Source organism: Eriocheir sinensis, chromosome 11 (genome assembly GCF_024679095.1).
Source record: "Eriocheir sinensis breed Jianghai 21 chromosome 11, ASM2467909v1, whole genome shotgun sequence".
Lineage (NCBI taxonomy): Eukaryota > Metazoa > Arthropoda > Malacostraca > Decapoda > Varunidae > Eriocheir > Eriocheir sinensis.
This window is the reverse complement of record NC_066519.1, coordinates 18,526,955-18,545,748: the sequence shown is the minus strand read 5'-3', so window position 1 is coordinate 18,545,748 and position 18,794 is coordinate 18,526,955. Positions and strand designations below refer to the sequence as shown.

General features: G+C 40.1%; 2 protein-coding genes across 51 annotated transcripts in view; both read right to left on the bottom strand.

Moving 5' to 3' along the window:
• LOC126996987 (serine/threonine-protein phosphatase 4 regulatory subunit 4-like) overlaps window positions 1-1,011 on the bottom strand; it is a 32,850-nt gene extending 31,839 nt beyond the window's left edge. The window contains exon 1 of the mRNA XM_050857999.1: window positions 814-1,011. The gene's annotated coding sequence lies outside the window, so the exon portion shown is untranslated. The remainder of the gene's footprint in view (window positions 1-813) is intronic.
• Window positions 1,012-1,955: 944 nt separating this feature from the next.
• LOC126996981 (pyridoxal kinase-like) lies at window positions 1,956-17,561 on the bottom strand. 50 transcript variants are annotated; one of them, XM_050857951.1, is made up of 12 exons: window positions 17,428-17,561; window positions 14,368-14,476; window positions 13,294-13,393; window positions 12,645-12,788; window positions 11,747-11,867; window positions 11,014-11,162; window positions 9,263-9,384; window positions 6,503-8,258; window positions 6,131-6,223; window positions 5,976-6,099; window positions 5,542-5,944; window positions 1,956-5,510 (listed from the first exon to the last, which is right to left on the bottom strand). In XM_050857951.1, the coding sequence occupies exons 2-8, from the start codon at window positions 14,458-14,460 to the stop codon at window positions 8,076-8,078; spliced, it is 912 nt and encodes a 303-aa protein (XP_050713908.1). In that variant the 5' UTR covers window positions 14,461-14,476; window positions 17,428-17,561; the 3' UTR covers window positions 1,956-5,510; window positions 5,542-5,944; window positions 5,976-6,099; window positions 6,131-6,223; window positions 6,503-8,075. The 50 variants fall into 50 exon arrangements, with proteins under 50 accessions (XP_050713908.1, XP_050713910.1, XP_050713913.1 ...); XM_050857953.1 differs by having other exon boundaries at window positions 5,976-6,130; window positions 6,162-6,223; XM_050857956.1 differs by having other exon boundaries at window positions 6,162-6,223.
• Window positions 17,562-18,794: the final 1,233 nt, after the last annotated feature.

The window sequence follows — 18,794 nt, the reverse complement described above, 5'->3', positions numbered from 1 at the left end:
AAACAATAGCCAGGTATAATGACTGCTATAGAATGACACCAGAGAGAGAGAGAGAGAGAGAGAGAGAGAGAGAGAGCGCAGATCATGTGTCACCCTGCAACCCTCCCTCCCTCTCTCATGCTTTCCCCAACCTTCTCTCCCTCCCTCCCCTTTCCTCCCTCACCCTCTTACCTCACACCTCTACCTGTTGCTAATTAGAAGGTCACCTGGAAGAGGGGGAGTCAGGTGGGTCATAAGCACACAGGTGACTCAGGCAGGTAAGGTATTGAACTTTAGAGGAAGATTTTAGTCACATAGAAAATAGTGAGTGACTGGGAAAATGAGTAAAGTAAGGAGTAAAAAGGGGAGATAAAGGGAGGAATAAGTAGAATAGGAAAGTAAAATAATAAGGATGTGATAGGAAAATAGAAAATAATGATAGTGAGTGAAAAGAAGTAAAGGAAGGAGTAAAAAAGGATGATGAAAGGAAGAATAAGGGAGAAATATAATAATAATAATAATAATAATAATAATAATAATAATAATAACCATAAGGATGATGGTGAGGATAAATGATGATAAATACTTGTAAAGAGAATGTGAATAAATAACGAGAGAGAGAGAGAGAGAGAGAGAGAGAGAGAGAGAGAGAGAGAGAGAGAGAGAGAGAGAGAGAGAGAGAATCAGAAAAAGAAAAAAAAAATGAAGAAGACAGATAGATGGACATGAAGGAGAGAAAAGAGAAGGAGGAGAAATAAATAAATAAAAATAATAAAATAAATAAAAAATAAAGGTAATAATAATAAAAACTATAAAAGGAAACCGAGTATTTACCATTTTACCAAAGTTTCCGGCGATATACGAATAATTACGGGTCTGTAGTACTTCCAGAGGGCTTATTTTCTCTCTTGGTCACTCTCTGGATGTTCAAGTAAGCGTGTGTGGTTTAATAATGGAGGTACACACGGTTTATGTCTGGTTGTAGGCTCCCTGTAAGCACCGACACACCCTTCCTCCACTCTTGCGTATGAGCCACTGACGTCTGACTCTTCGTGACACGGGTTGGCTGGCGGGTGTATGATGATTGTCAGGTGTTTACGATTCCATTTATTTTCTTTTTAGTTTTTATTAGGTTTATCATCTTCATCGTTATTATTTCTTTGTGGTTCTTTAATTCTTTGCTTTTCTTCATGTTATTACTACTTTATTTCTTTATCTATCATTATCATTATTCTTATCTTCATTTTATTAATATTTCTATCTATTTTATTCCCTTATCATCATTATTGCTTCATTATTTCCTTTTTTCTTTTCTATTTTCTTCATTTTAGTTATCACTATTTATTCATTACTTCTTTTCACTATATCACCATTATTACTATTATCTAAGTCTATATGGATAAAAATGATCATATATTCATGTTTTATCATCAAGCAATACAACGTACATCTTCATTTCATATTTTTCACTATTCAAACCTCGTTACTCTGCTTCTTTTCACTATATCATCATTATTACTATTATATACTAACTGACTGAACTGTATAAACTCACATGTAGACACATATACGCTAGTACAGACACACACACATTCACGCAATGTCATCTAATGACATTGGAGCACAAAAAATCTAATTGAGGAGTTGAAATCAATATTATCCCAAGCAACTAATAGCAAACCCTGGTCTATATGGTTAAAAATGATCATATATTCATGTTTTATCATCAGGCAATACAACATACATCTTCATTTCATCTTTTTCACTATTCAAACCTCGTTACTCTGCTTCTTTTCACTATATCATCATTATTACTATTATCTATGTCTATATGGTTGAAAATGATCATATAGTCATGTTTTATCATCAGGCAATACAACATACATCTTCATTTCATCTTTTTCACTATTCAAACCTCGTTACTCTGCTTCTTTTCACTATATCATCATTAACATTATTTTGTATATGAAAAAAAATGTTTGTATATTCACATTTTATTATCAGGCAATGCAACATAGAGTACTCAAGCTTTCTTTCAAGAGCTGACATTGCAAAAGGAACTAATATTCTTTCTTTTTAAAACAACATTAATCATGGAAGACTTCATTATAACACAGTAGATGGATGCATATATACGAAAGGCTACCAATGTTATGTAGTCACAGAATTAATTAAAATATAATTATACACTATAGTAACATTTAACTTATCATACAATCACTCTTCATTTTTTTCTATTACTCAAACATATATTACTTTTAACCTATGCATCTCCATGTTTTTACAACTGTACTATTTCCATCACTATATCATACATTTATCTCACTGTAACGTCACATAAATTCGTATATTTTTCTACACTTAATCTTATGAAGTTTCTCAACAACTATACTTTCAACAATTCTTCTTTTCATTAAATTATCTATAACAAATCAATACATTAGTACTTTGTTATCAATCTTTTTTTTAAACTCATGAAGTTTTGAAGTTTCTCAACAACTATACTTTTATCAATTGTTCTTTTCATTAAATTATCTATAACAAATCAATACATTAGTACTTTGTTATCAATCTTTTTTTTAATCTCATGAAATTTCTCAATAACTATACTTTTATCAATTGTTCTTTTCATTAAATTATCTATAACAAATCAATACATTAGTACTTTGTTATCAATCTTTTTTTTAATCTCATGAAATTTCTCAATAACTATACTTTTATCAATTGTTCTTTTCATTACATTATCTATAACAAATCAATACATTAGTACTTTTATATCAATCTTTGTTAGTTCTGTCTCTTAATTTTTAAAAATTTTGGGGTTATTTGGAATACCATACTCTGTTCAAACTAACTTGGCAAATAAGCCCCGCCCCCCACAAGTCTAACATCCACTGATATGATTCAACCTTCCTCAGCATCCACCAATCACATGCAGCCTGAGATGGAAAGGGGGTGTGGCTTGTTGACTGACCAATGATATGCACTCAAATGGGGAGGGGGAGGGGCTTGTTTGCCATGTTAGTTTGAACCAACTATAGAAATACGTCAAAAGGATTTCTAAGGAATGACAAGGAGGGAAGGAGATAGAAGAGAGGAAAAAGAGGCAGAGAGGCAATATTAGGAATGACTTGAGCTAGAGAAGAGGAGGTAGAGGAGGATGTAGAGGTAGAGGAAAGAGGAACTGAAGTCAGGAGATTGGTGAAACAACGTACGGTGAAATGAAAATAAAAAATAAATGTGATAAAGTAGATAATGTTACATGTTCTCGGAAATGTGTGAATGGTTGAGAAGATTCTGTACATAATTGAATACAAAAATATACCCAACATAGTCTGAAGGTCTAAGGCTGAATGTCTAAGAAAAATATATGTAATAGGAACTGACACTTCTGCTATTACTACTACTTATATTGGCATTACAGGAAGGACTAGGTATGCACAAAAGAGTCATAGTAACAATAATGATAATAATAATAATAACAAATGATCTGACAATGATTAAGACAGCATAACATTTACTGGTAGCTATACATCAAAACAAGACAATAAGAAAAAGTTAAAAATGACACCACACTCTCTCCTTCTCTCTCTCTCTCTGGAATGATACATATGGTAGCACAAACTAACCCAGAACATTAAAAATTTCTTTAACAAATAACAAAACAGCATATTCCTTTACTTCTCCTCCCTCACTCTTATGTCTGCCTAACCCTACAGACCTATATAACTAAATAACATATCCGCTTATTCCTCCTCCTCTTCTAACACACAGCAGCCTAACCCAACATGCATATTTAACTTAATGTATTTCTTATTTCTCCGCCCCTTCCTAATATATACAGCGACTGACCCGACATAACCTTCGATGCTGTCATGTCTCTCAGTTCCATTTTACCTGCTCTGTCTATTTTTATTGTTGTTTATTCATCGTATGCTATTTTTTATAATCGTATCTAGGTTTTATTTCTTCTATATCTCAGTTATCTTTTTTTAATTCATATATGTTTAATTTTTCTGTTCATATGTTCATGGCTTTTTTATTCATAGATCAGTTCATTTTATCAACTCATATCTCAGTTAAATATTTTCCAGAGAGTGTAGTTGTTCTCTTAATATGCGTACTATTTAGAATGATATGCACAAACTCCAACCTCTCTTTTGTCTACTCTCTACTTTTGTCTATTATGGAAGCGGCGAGTAGCAGGCTTTTTTTTTCTGGACTCTTCATTGCCCTTGAGCCATCTCCTTTGTTATAAAAATTAAAAATAAAAAATCTCAACCTTACCCTACACTCGGAGAATCAAAGATAAAACCAAACATAATTAAAACCAACAAATCACCAGACGAGTTTTCTTCCTCATCTGGACAAGCCTCATTAAACACCCACTTCTGTCCCATTAAAATTAGTCACTAGCATCTGTTCCCTTCCTAGCTTCCTGGGGTTGTCTTTTAAGCTTTCCAAAGAAGAGAAAACCTGAGTTAAAAATACTGCAGTTTGAAGCTGTGGAGGTGGTGATTAAAACTGTTTTGCTGCTCGGTAAGCTTAGCACCCTCAACACTGAACTCTCCTTGCAGTTTGGTGCGTGTAATAAAAGGTGCTGATGTGAGGTTTGGGTGCAGGTGCTCAACTTCCTATTTTGACTTAAAGGGCCGTGTTACAAGTTGAATCCAAGAAGTTTCGGGTCTCTACAGAGTTATTCATCCCGAACCCTGTAGGAACCTGAAACTTCTCGGATTCAACTTGTAATACGGCCCCTAAACTGAGCTCTGTAGGGACCCGAAACTTCTCGGATTTGACTTGTAATACGGCCCCTAAACTGAGCTCTGTAGGGACCCGAAACTTCTCGGATTTGACTTGTAATACGGCCCCTAAACTGAACTCTGTAGGGACCCAAAACTTCTCGGATTCGACTTGTAATACAGCTCCTAAACTGAACTCTGTAGGGACCCGAAACTTCTCGGATTTGACTTGTAATACGTCCCAAAGACTTAAAAAATCTGCACATCCAAATTTTTTGATACTCATTATTGTGCAGTGCTGGTCATAAAAACATGCTTACACGAGAAGATTTTTTTTATGCATTCATTCAATTTGACTCAAAAAACCTATAATGAACCTCCTATGCACTACTTAGTATATCCAACTCCTTTAGCATTTATTATAGTGTGGTAAATGTTAAGTTGGAGTGTATGTTATAGCTGTGCATTGTCATAAAACGTGCTGGTTTGTGAATGCTTTATGCAATGGTGACATACCTTCCTAATATGATTTAAAACCTTGCTATGTACTAATTAACAAGCTTAGCACCTCTAGCACTTATTTCTAGCATGTTATAAAAAGGGGCACAGGTATAACTATATGAAGGAGTGTTTATAAGCTGCCCTCTTGCATTACAACCCACCAAGCTTAGCACCCCAGCACTCTTGTTTCCTTGAAGTGTTGTGCTGATGATAAAATGTGCTGATTTGAGAAGGTTTCTATCTAGCCAAATGCCTTTCCTGTCAGGCTTAAGGTGGCCTTGTTTAAACCTTGTCAGACTTAAGATGGCCTTGTTTAAACCTTGTCAGACTTAAGATGGCCTTGTGTAAACCCTGTCAGACTTAAGATGGCCTTGTGTAAACCCTGTCAGACTTAAGATGGCCTTGTGTAAACCCTGTCAGACTTAAGATGGCCTTGTGTAAACCCTGTCAGACTTAAGACAGCCTTGTATAAACCCTGTCAGACTTAAGATGGCCTTGTGTAAACCCTGTCAGACTTAAGATGGCCTTGTGTAAACCTTGTCAGACTTAAGATGGCCTTGTGTAAACCCTGTCAGACTTAAGATGGCCTTGTGTAAACCTTGTCAGACTTAAGATGGCCTTGTGTAAACCTTGTCAGACTTAAGATGGCCTTGTATAAACCCTGTCAGACTTAAGATGGCCTTGTGTAAACCTTGTCAGACTTAAGATGGCCTTGTGTAAACCTTGTTAGCCTTAAGATGGACTTGTGTAAACCTTGTCAGACTTAAGATGGCCTTGTATAAACCCTGTCAGACTTAAGATGGACTTGTATAAACCTTGTCAGACTTAAGATGGACTTGTGTAAACCTTGTCAGACTTAAGATGGACTTGTGTAAACCTTGTCAGACTTAAGATGGCCTTGTGTAAACCTTGTCAGACTTAAGATGGACTTGTGTAAACCTTGTCAGACTTAAGATGGACTTGTATAAACCTTGTCAGACTTAAGATGGACTTGTGTAAACCTTGTCAGACTTAAGATGGACTTGTGTAAACCTTGTCAGACTTAAGATGGCCTTGTGTAAACCTCATCAGACTTAAGATGGACTTGTAAAAACCTCATCAGACTTAAGATGGCCTTGTATAAACCTTGTCAGACTTAAGATGGCCTTGTGTAAACCTTGTCAGACTTAAGATGGCCTTGTATAAACCTCATCAGACTTAAGATGGCCTTGTGTAAACCTCATCAGACTTAAGATGGCCTTGTATAAACCTCATCAGACTTAAGATGGCCTTGTGTAAACCTCATCAGACTTAAGATGGACTTGTATAAACCTCATCAGACTTAAGATGGACTTGTGTAAACCTTCTATACTTCTGTACTATTTTTGCATTATGTGAGATGACTCTTCATAAAATGTGCAGATGGGGGAATGTGTGTGTTGTAGTATGACTTTCTAATTTGACCCTATCATCACCATCAGCATCATCATTACCCATTATTTATTATGTACTTGTTGTTTCTCTGCTGACTAAGAACATTTTTAAACCTGCAGTCTTATTTATGCAGGAAAAAACTGTGTGGATTATAACACAGCTGCAGTAAAGGCTCCCATTGCGTTCATCTGTTATTTTTGCCTTCAGGAATATGTAATAATTGTATAATGTGCTTGGAATCTCTTAAAAAGTATCTCTCTTAGAAAAAGTATTACCTCTTCTTATCATTGACAATAAAAAATCTCATAATCTATACCTGTCTGTACATATATTATCTGATATCCTCAAAAACTCATCTATAAAAATTTGCTGATAAAATATATACCACAAGAACCAGGACTATCATTAAAAAACTAGAAGTGTGTGCGTGGGCGTGTGCACTAACCTATTCCCTGTATGTGTGTGAATGCATAGAGACACATGTCTTTATCTGTGTATGTGTCTGTTAACATGTGGTGGTGTGTGTGGGTGTGGGTGTGTGTGTGGGGGGGGGGGGTTAATTCACTGGTTATGGGTGTAATGGAAGAGAATTAATCCTCTTCTAAACCTCTCAATCCTCCTCTAAATTCCTTTTAATCCTCTTCCATTTCCTCTTAAGAAGTTTAGAAGAGGATTAAGAGGTTAAGAAGAGGACTAACCCTTTCCATATGGTGACGCCGTTGGACATTGACGTCGGCATCACCAGAGTAAAGGGGTTAAGATCCACAAAGAGCTATATGTGTTATGTATCATGTTATCAGTGTTTCATGGCTTATCAGTGTATATGTTATGTATCTTTGTGAATGTTGCAGTGTTTACGACTCACCAACGACTATATGTGTGTTATGTATCATTTTGCCAGTGTCAAGGACTATGGGTGTATATGTATGTGTATCTATGTATATGTAGCAGTGTTTAAGACCCACAAGGGTATATATGTGTATTATGTATTACTTTGGCTATAGAAGTATATATGTGGCAGTGTTTAAGAGCCACAAGAAACTACATATATATGTGTTATGTATCATTTTGCCAGTGTTTCCAGGGGTATGGGTGTATATGTGTATATGGGATTCGTTGGCTATCAAGGGATTCACTGGAGAAGATGACTGATGAGTGAGGTGTGGGTACAGCAAGGTAACAGGGTACTGGACTGTACGCCCGTACTGAAGGTAAACGAGGATCAAGCCTCTACCTGTAACCCCTGAAACTACACCTCACCCATCATGAGTAGTTGGGGGGATTCTGGAGCTGCCCTGTGTAGGCCACTCAGCCTCTTGCAGTCTCCCTATGCTCTTATGTTCTGATGTTTAAGAGCCACCAGGAGCTACGTATATATGTGTTGTGTATCATTTGGTCATTGTTTTGGGGGCTAGGAGCTAAGGGAACAGGACACATCTATTAGAGGAGTGGCGTGGCTGTGACCTTGGGTGAGGGGCTGCGGATATCCTGCAGGCTCTGGACCAGCTTGAGCTCCAGGTGGCGGACGGTGAGTGGCTGGCCTGGACCTGCCTCGGCCTGTGCGTCAGCCAAGGTGCGCTGGAGGATGGCCTGCATGGTGTCCAGTGTCCCTTCCACAGAACGCTGCAACGATGAAAATGAGTAAATAAACTGATTGATAATATACTTTAACCCGGTAGCAGTGACAGGCCAAATTTGTGGCTTTACCGTGTAGCAGTGACAGGCCAAATTTGTGCCATGATATAAACCCCCAAAAATAGATGATGCATAAACTGATCACGAATGCTTTGATATATATTATGAAATGGTCTGTGAGAGGGGTGATTATTTCTCATTTTTCTCGCTTAGAGGCACCATTAAGAAACATGATCCCCGCTGCTACCGGGTTAAAACTGGATCAAATGAAGAAACGTGAAAAGGAATAGCGGTAATGTTTGTTTTATTCTGAAAGGGGTATTTGCCTTTTTTCCTGTCACCTATTAATAAAAAGAACGTGAAAAGGACAAAATGGGAATGTTCAGTAGATTTTAACAGAGGGAGCTGTCGTATGTTCTCCCATCATTTTTTTTTTTTTATTTATTTATTTTTTTTTTTTTACTTCTCGCCTCCCTTGCTCCCATGCCCATAAGGATACACAAGGATACAAGGAGACTATAGGAGGTCAGTCAGCTAACACGTGGCAGATCCTGAGAACCAGTTACTGCACAATCTCCTCAACCCATTCAGCCCTTTTTCTAACCTCCATTAAAAACTTTCAACCACACTTACATCAACTAAATCCACTACTGTGTGTGTGAACCAATTTCCTCCTATCTCTCTTTTAAATCCTGAATTTATCTAACTTGTACCTAATGCTATGAATCCTACTAGTTTTTTTTTTCTGTACAAATACTTTATCATTTCTCCTTCTTATCAATACAAGCACTTTATCAACTTATCAACTATTATTCTTTTCAGTACAAACCCCTTATCAACTCTTTTTAGCAATACAAGCACTTTATAAACTTATCAACTATTATTCTTTTCAGTACAAACCCCTTATCAACTCTTTTCAGCAATACAAGCACTTTATCAATTCTTCTCATCAGTGCAAGCCTCTCACCAACACCCTGTCTTACTCTACTCACCTTGAGGTTGTTGCCGGTGAGGTGTGACCAGGCCAGCAGGAGGGCAGCGAAGAGGTCACCCGTCCCTGTGAAGTTGGCAGGGAGGCGCGGAATATGTACGTTGAGCTTCTCCTTTGTGCCGTCTGAGGGTGGGAGAGAGAGGGAGAGGGAAAGTGAGATGAGAGAATGGGAGAAAAGAGAAAGAAAGAGAAAGGAGAGAAGGAGAGAGAGGGGGAGGAGGAGAGGGAAAATGAGACAAGAGACGGAGAGAGGGAAATATTGATAAGACAAGGAGAGGAGGAGGGAGAGGGACAGAAAAGATATTACATTACAACACTACAACAACTAACACTAGAGAAAAAGGCTAAAAGAAAAATAAAGGAAAAGAAAATCATAAATAACACGTAAGTATCACAAACTAACCAATCTACTTCTACTACTACTACTACTATTATTACTACAGCCGCCAACTAAGCCCCATCAACCCTACGCCTACCAATACAACAGTCATCATTAGCCAACTAGTCTGCAAAGCCATGGGCACTAACTCGCCCTATCTATCCTTATCAGAGGCAGTCACCAATCCTTCCATCAACTTCAATCTCATTTTCTTATCCAATGTGGGTGTGTAAGCCCATAAATGCCTGAGAATATGAGCCTTGATCTTGAAATGGCGGGGAATGCATGTCGAAAAAACAAAAAAGGGTGGGCGGGTATTTTGAAATGTGGAAAGAGCAAAATGTCAAAAAAGAAATGGGTGGATAATTTTTTTTTTTTTTTTTTTTTTTGTGTGTGTGTGTGTGTGTGTGTGTGTGTGTGTGCTACCTACTGCTATTTGAAGTGGCGTCTAGTGGACTCTTTTGTTGCCGTTTTTATTATTTGCCCTTGCGCTGCCTCCGTTGCTATATATATATGAAAAAAAAAAAAGAAATTACTAGCAGGCTTTTTTGTTGCTATTTTTTGCCCTTAACCCGGTAGCAGCGATGGGCCAAATTTGAGTTTTACCGTGTAGCAGTGACGGGCCAAATTTGTGGTTTTACCGTGTAGCAGTGACGGGCAAATCTGTGGTTTTACCGTGTAGCAGTGACGGGCCAAATTTGTGGTTTTACCGTGTAGCAGTGACGGGCAAATTTGTGGTTTTACCGTGTAGCAGTGACGGGCAAATTTGTGGTTTTACCGTGTAGCAGTGACGGGCAAATTTGTGGTTTTACCGTGTAGCAGTGACGGGCAAATTTGTGGTTTTACCGTGTAGCAGTGACGGGCAAATTTGTGGTTTTACCGTGTAGCAGTGACGGGCCAAATTTGTGGTTTTACCGTGTAGCAGTGATGGCCAAATCTGAGTTTTACCGTGTAGCAGTGACGGGCAAATTTGTGGTTTTACCATGTAGCAGTGACGGGCAAATTTGTGGTTTTACCGTGTAGCAGTGACGGGCAAATTTGTGGTTTTACCGTGTAGCAGTGACGGGCCAAATTTGCGCCATGATATAAACCCTCCAAAAATAGATGATGCATAAACTGATCACAAATGCATTGATATATATTATGAAATGGTTTGTGTGAGTGATGATTTTTTCTCATTTTTCTCGCTTAGAGGGACCATTAAGAAACATGGTCCCTGCCGCTACCTGGTTAAGCTGTCTCCCTTGCTGTAATAATAATAATAATAATAAAAAAAAAATAAAAAAAACATACTAGCATTTTTTTTTGTTACAGTTTTTGTTTTTACCCTTGAGCTGCCTCCTTTGCTGTAAAAATAAATAAATAAAACTTACTCGTGATGGAGGACGCCAGCACCACCAGCTCCCCCTCTGTGCCCAGGTCAGTGCTGGAGAGGACGACCGTCTTCACGCCCCGCCCATGGAACCACTCCATCACAGCAGCTGCGTCCGCCTTGTTCTCAATCTTCTGACCACTCAGGAGTCTGTTGGGGGAGCCTTAGGTCATGACGGGGAAGAGAGGGATACAGTGGAGGAAGGTGGAGAGGCAGTGACCCAAAGAAAGTGCTCGATGCTACACTTTTTTTTTTACAGCTCAACGGCAACAACAAAAAGTGTAAAAAAAAACAAAGCCCACTACCTAATTGCTGCTTCTAGAAAAGATACCCAATACATATACCCAATACTACATATACTCTATTCTATTCTGCATATCCTCTATATTATGAACACCCTATTCTACATACACCCTATACATACCCTATACTTACCTCACTATACACTAAACTGATCTAGAAATCCAGTCCTCTTTTCCATAGCTACTAAATGGGACCTCTTTCTTTTCCTCTCACAATTACTTCCTCTTTTCTTCCTTTTCCTTCTCTCTCTCTTCCTCTCACAATTACCTCCTCTTCTGATTGGTTGGATGAAAGGAGTCTGGAGTTAGGAGTCAATGCTCTCTTCGAAGGAGGCTGAGGGAGGGGATGGGGTTACTGGACCAATTTAGTGTGTGATGACTATAAAATGATGCATACAAATTGGCAAGCACACCTGATACGCAGTTACTCACTCTGCCTCATACTGGTTGGGGGTGATGATGTCCGCCAAGGGTACGATCTGCTCGCGGTACACAGGCAGCAGCTCCTTGGGGACGTACATCTTGCCGTTGTCACCCATCACAGGATCACACACTGCAGGGATATGTAAGAGGATATTAACCCGTTGATTGCGGATTTCCTACAAAGCTCACCAAGCTACAGGAATGAATCAAAAAGTGGCTGCTACAATTCAATGAAGAAAAATGTAAAGTCCTGCATCTTGGGAGGGGATATCCAGCATACCAATCCACATGGGAAACACTCCATTGTCCACCAGAGAGGCAGAGAAAGACCTGAGACTATATGTTATCAGGCTACCAGTGAAAGCCAAATTCGTTCCAATCACAGCAGACAGTTTAAAACACAAACACACACACACACACACACATAAAGTTAGATAAAAGTAGATATGGATACACATTAACACAAGATCAACTCAAATCAAATATTCTCTTTTTGGTCACTCTTTACTTTTATTTATTTATTTATTTTTTTTAGGAGCAGTGATTAGCGGGCTTTTTTTCAACACTTTTTTTTTGTTGCCCTTGAGCTGCTCCCTTTCCAATAAAAAAAAGTCCCGTATGCTACAATTAGGTAAATACAACTATAGTCCAACACATATTTGAAGTCAGTTTGGGTGGGATCCGAACCTCTTTACAGCGCAACCACATCACCCGCAGTACACCACTCTCTCTCTTATGTGTCATCTACGTACTACTTGTAATTATGTTTCAAATACTCTTTACACATCAAGATATGGCAGTGCTATGGCCAGGGATTTGTTTGAGCGAGCCCCGCCCAACCAGACTTCATAGCTGACTCTGACTCTTGGTAACACACACACACACACACGTACACACACTGACGCACCATAGATAAGCTGTGGATTGACTGTTTTGAGGTGTTCAATGACGCTCTTCACCTTCTGCAGGAAAGAGGTTGAGCCGATGTAGCCGGTCAGCAGGTGGGAGTAGCGGTCGATGCCGTTCACCTTGAGGCCCTCTATAAGGTCGCCTGTGTGGGAGGGAAGGTCAGATGATAAGAGAGGCTGGTAATGGTGACGGCACTGTGGAAAGGTCAAGTTCTGGGTTACTATAGTTTACCTTCCCCAGGTTTTCCCAGGTTGCCACGTAGTAATCTGTCCGATGTGGAGAGCCTACCAAACTCCCTTTCTGAGTGGGGTACCTCTTTGGCTGACTGGTCAAAGGAGTTGGTTCCCATCTAGCCAGTTGAAAGTTAAATCCCCAGCGCCGAAAATCGTTCCCAGGTCTGGATTAATTTCTTGTGTTTCAGGACACACGGAAGCAACCCAACCTTAACCTAACCTACCCTCCCTTACCCTAACCTAACCTAACTTTAAATAAATAAATAGACAAATAAATAATACAGGAAAAATAAAGTTGGTAAAGAGAAATATAACCAACTTTTGATGTATCGGAAAGTAGAATTTTGGGCAATACAGTATTAGGTGACTACTGCATAACAATAATAATAATAATAACAATGGTTGGAGTCTCACCGAGCTGTGTGTCATCCAGCACATGCCCCTTGAAGTGCTTATACCCGGTGTGATTAGAGAACTGCACAGAGTTGATCGTGTCCACCTCAAACCCGAGAACCTGGGGAACGGAAGGACCAGATGAGACCTTGGGCTACTCTGAGGTGCTGGGCCAAGGCTATAATATGGGAGGGCCAGGAAATGAGACCTTGGGCTACTCTGAGGTGCTGGGCCTTGGCTATAATATGGGAGGGCCAGGAAATGAGACCTTGGGCTACTCTGAGGTGCTGGGCCAAGGCTATAATATGGGAGGGCCAGGGGATGGGACCTTGGGCTACTCTGAGGTGCTGGGCCAAGGCTATAATATGGGAGGGCCAGGGGATGAGACCTTGGGCTACTCTGAGGTGCTGGGCCAAGGCTATAATATGGGAGGGCCAGGGGATGGGACCTTGTGCTACTCTGAGGTGATGGGCCAAGGCTATAATATGGGAGGGCCAGGGGATGGGACCTTGTGCTACTCTGAGGTGCTGGGCCAAGGCTATAATATGGGAGGGCCAGGGGATGAGACCTTGGGCTACTCTGAGGTGCTGGGCCAAGGCTATAATATAATGGACTGAGGAATGTATTGAAGCCCATTGAAAAGAGGTATCCCTATGAAAGTAAATAAAATGAAATGACTCAAAAACATGACTAAAATGTGATGATCTTAAGAAAATCCCAAAGAAAATGTGGAAAGTAAGAATGAAAAACAAATCCAACCTCGACAGCAATGGAGGAGAATGCAAAAGTACATCTTAACTCTTTGACTGAACATTTCCTACAAGAAGACATCACCAAGCTACAGGAATGGATCTAAAAGTGGCTGCTACAACTCAATAAAGAAAAATGTAAAGTCCTGTACCTTGGGAGAGGAAATCAAGCATACCAGTACCACATGGGAAACACTCCACTATCCACCACAGAGGCAGAGAAAGACCTCGGAGGATATGTTACCAGGCTACCAGTGAAGGCGAAATCCATGCCAACCGCAGCGGACGGGTTAAGGAGTTGCAAGTTCTTGTAGTCTACAGTCTATTGCTCTACAGATGTACGTACCTGTAGTGGGAAGCAGGCACTCTTGTTCCCCACATAGCCGGACACCACATGGCTTTGTATGGACAGGACCCGGACACCACACTGTGAAGACATGCTGGCCCGCTCTGCTCTGGGAAGAAATGGAGATAGGCGAGATAAATGATTGTACTTACCTAATTGTATTTTATATAAGACTGAGTCAAGCTTGTAATGTCCTACCTGTTGAAACTCTCTTTGTGATATTAGTACATGATTTCTGCTGGTATTATTTATTTCAAGGATTTAGTGCAGTATGAAATTTCTGTGCTCTTTTTTTTATTTTATCTGTATTACTTTTTTATATGCCTGAGAGTGAAATAAACTGTTGTCAATGGCAATGTTGTTTTTATTATTTTAAAGATGCACTGAAGGATTTTTAACATATCGCTATCAATGCTGCATAGACAAGAAGAAGAAGAAGAAGAAAATGAAGAAGATAAAGAAGGTAAAAGAAGACAAAGAAGAAGAAAAGAAAAAGAAGAAGACGAATAAGGAGATGAAAATGAAGAAAAAGAAGAAGAGGAGGAAGGTAAAAGAAGATGAAGAAGAAATAGAAAAATAAGAATAAGAAGATGAAAAAGAGGAAGAGAAGGAGGAAGGTAAAAGAAGATGAAGAAGAAATAGAAAAATAAGAATAAGAAGATGAAAAAGAGGAAGAGAAGGAGGAAGGTAAAAGAAGATGAAGAAAATAACAATAAGAATAAGAAGATGAAAAAGAGGAAGAGAAGGAGGAAGGTAAAAGAAGATGAAGAAGAAATAGAAAAATAAGAATAAGAAAATGAAAAAGAGGAAGAGAAGGAGGAAGGTGAAAGAAGATGAAGAAGAAATAGAAAAATAAGAATAAGAAGATGAAAAAGAGGAAGAGAAGGAGGAAGGTAAAAGAAGATGAGGAAGAAAAATAACAATAAGAAGATGAAAAAGAGGAAGAGAAGGAGGAAGGTAAAAGAAGATGAAGAAGAAAATAACAATAAGAATAAGAAGATGAAAAAGAGGAAGAGAAGGAGGAAGGTAAAAGAAGATGAGGAAGAAAATAACAATAAGAATAAGTTGAAGAAAAAGAAATAGAATACTGCATGGACAAATATTTGGGTTATTATTTTCTACCATTGATCGGAACTCTTCTGATGCTGTGTGTGTGTGTGAGGGGGTGCACTGCCAATACCCCCTCCCCCCACCATGTAACGCTGGGAAGAAGAGGTCATTATGCAGAGTCATGATAGCGAATGATGACATGGGTGTTCAGAGCCACCTCCTGGGCATGCCTGTACATTACCTGGGCATAAGGGGGACAGGTTACCATTTCAGACTAAAAGAAATACTCCATCTTTTTATATGGATAGAAGTCATAGGGTAAGATATGGATTGCCAAGACTGTATTTTATTTTTTTCCTGAGACAGTGAAACTAATCAACCGACAGGATCTAATTCTTCCCCTGGTGACAGATCGACAGGATAACAACATCCGTCATCCGCTAACATTTCCCACTGATGGGGCTCCGGAGGCAGTGGTCCCAACCAGCCCCCTAAAACACCCCAGAAGGCTAAAAGGCTAAAGAAAATGTGAAAAGTAACAATAAGAAACAACAAATACAACCTTGACAGCAATGGAAGATAATTACATCTTAACCCCTTGACTGTGGATGAAGAAACTAACCAACCTGTCCTGCTCAACATAACTTATCTAGGGATGGTAACTTATTGCTGGCAAATTAGTGACAATGGCTCCTCCGTGGTGAAGTGGTTAGCATGCCTAGCTATGGAGATGTGGGCCTGGGTTCGAATCCTGGCCTGGGGAGTCGCCGTACAGCCGACCAAGCTGTTCATCGTCCTTCTCAGGCTGGTTGATAAATGTGTACCTGGGGAAACCTGGGGAAGGTAAACTGTGGTAAACTGGATGTCCCAGCGGCCCTGCTTTACCAGATTACTGTACTCTGAACATAACATTTTCTTGCTCCTGACCCATAAGTATCGGAAAAAAACATAAGTAATTAACAATTTTAACAGCTATAAATGAATATCAATATATGTGTGGGGGTGGCTGACAGTTTGGGGTAAAAAAATTGTTAAATATATTCCGCTCAGTATGATAATTTGGTAATGTTGCACTGGCTCTGTGTTGGGTTAATGGATTCCCTCCCACCACAGGCTCAAGGGGCCAATGGGACAGAGATGAGCACCGCCATGCGCAGCTATAACATATGCGGTAAATATGGAGATTCACTACGCGCCTCCAATATTGCCCCCACGAGAATAATAACCTTTCCAAGGTCTCACATATTCTTGTACTTCTCTAGTTTTACCGGCACATCATACATGTGGGGGGTCCATGGGGGCCTGTGCCCCCCATGGTTAGGAGGGGAGTTGAGGGGGGAAAAGCCTCCCATTAGAAGTTAGGTTATGTAATGTTCGGTTGGAGTATTAAATATGCTCCCCCACCCAAAAACCCCGATTTCCCACGGGTCCCCCCAAGATTGTTAGGGGAAGGAGATTGGGCCTTTTTCTCTACTTTTAAGTACTTACGCCTTCATATTATGGTTGAGGGACATGTATTTCGTCCCTTAACTATAATATGGTAGTGTAATATCGTATTTTGGAGTCAATCTTCACAATAACCACATATGGCCCCAACTTTACCTTCACCAAAGAAAAAAATTAAACTATAGAATTACACCCAACTCAAGCTGGCAGGCAAAGTCAACACCCGATCCACTTGCTGTTACTTCAAGATTTCTTAAGCCAACAGACCTTCATGTTACCCTACCTTTTATAGTAACCTTGTGCTGCATAGGGTAGAACATAGCTAAGACAGTGACCAATAAATACTAAAATAGGAACCTAGCACACTTCTAATGGCTGTATGAAGCTCAGAAATGCGTAATCAGCACCGTAAATGGTTATCAGAGTGAACAGAACATAAGGAATAGGCCTATGAAAAGTTAACCCTTAGGCCTCCACCTCAACTCAGCTACCCGTGTCATTTCCCCTTATTTAACAGCAGCCCAAGGTATTAAATCTGTAAATGAGGGTGAATTAGTGGCTTACGGATGTCAGTGGGGTGGTGTTGGTAATATTACGGCAGCCTCTCCCTCACACACCTGCACAGCCTCACTTAATACCTCTTCACCTGGGCCGGGTTGGGGTAGGTCCGGGTGTCTATGGGAATCTATGTAATGTAGGTCCGGGTGTCTATGGGAATCTATGTAATGTAGGTCCACGTGTCTATGGGAATCTATGTAATGTAGGTATGGGTGTCTATGGGAATATATGTAAGTCTCTCTCAGATTGGTTAACTTCTTTATGCTATTGTTATCTTATTTCTATTTTTATTTCTTTTTTATTCACCTCTCTCTCTCTCTCTCTCTCTCTCTCTCTCTCTCTCTCTCCATCCCTCTATCTATCTATCTGTCTATCTTTCTTTATCTATGTATAAATCTATGCATGTAAATCTCTCTCTCTCTCTCTCTCTCTCTCTCTCTCTCTCTCTCTCTCTCTCTTATATAGTATGTCCTATATCTGTTTTATTTTCTGCTTTATTTGACGTCTTAAGGTATTATGGTAGACATCTCTATAAACTGGAAATGGTCTAATAAATCCGTTCCAATTTACAGCGTCCATTTTTATTTATTTTCGTCCACTATCTCCTCCATCGCTCATGTTTTTGGGGTCAACCACTCTCTTGATAATCTTCCTCGTCCATCGTGACCTTGTTATATATAGACTTGTAGGTTATTACTAGGCAGAGCTGCGCGTACGTCCAGTTTACAGCCTGACATGCGGAAGTTCCCCAATTAAGTTACCACAGGCACAATTTACTCTTTGGCGGACTGGTTGCGTGGTTGGGTGGTGGTTCTGCTGGTCCTGGGTTCGATTCCCGGAGACAGTCAATCGCCGGTGGGGGGGGGGGGCTCTGAGTAAGGTCGATCTCCATCCCATTCCATTTCTTCAAGTTCCTCCTCCCACGTAACCACAGGGCACTTAATTTATTCTTTGGCGGACTGGTTGCGTGGTTGGGTGGTGGTTCTGCTGGTCTGGGTTCGATTCCCGGAGACAGTCAAATCGTGTGTGTGTGTGGGAGGGGGGGGGGGTGATTAGAGCTCTGAAAAGTCTCCATCCCATTCCATTTTTTTTTTCAAGCACCCCCTTCCACGTACTTTATTCTTTGGCAGACTGGTTTTAGTGGTGGTTCCGCTGGTCTGGGTTCGATTCCCGGGGACAGTCAAATCGTGTGTGTGTGGGGGGGGGGGGGGGGGGAGCTCTGAGTAAAGTCTCCATCCCATTCCACTTTTTTCAAGCACCCCTTCCCACGCAACCACTGCTAGGACACTTTATTCTTTGGTGGACTGGTTGGGTACGTGGTGGTTCCGCTGGTCCTGGGTTCGATTCCCGGTGACAATCAATCTGGAGGAGCT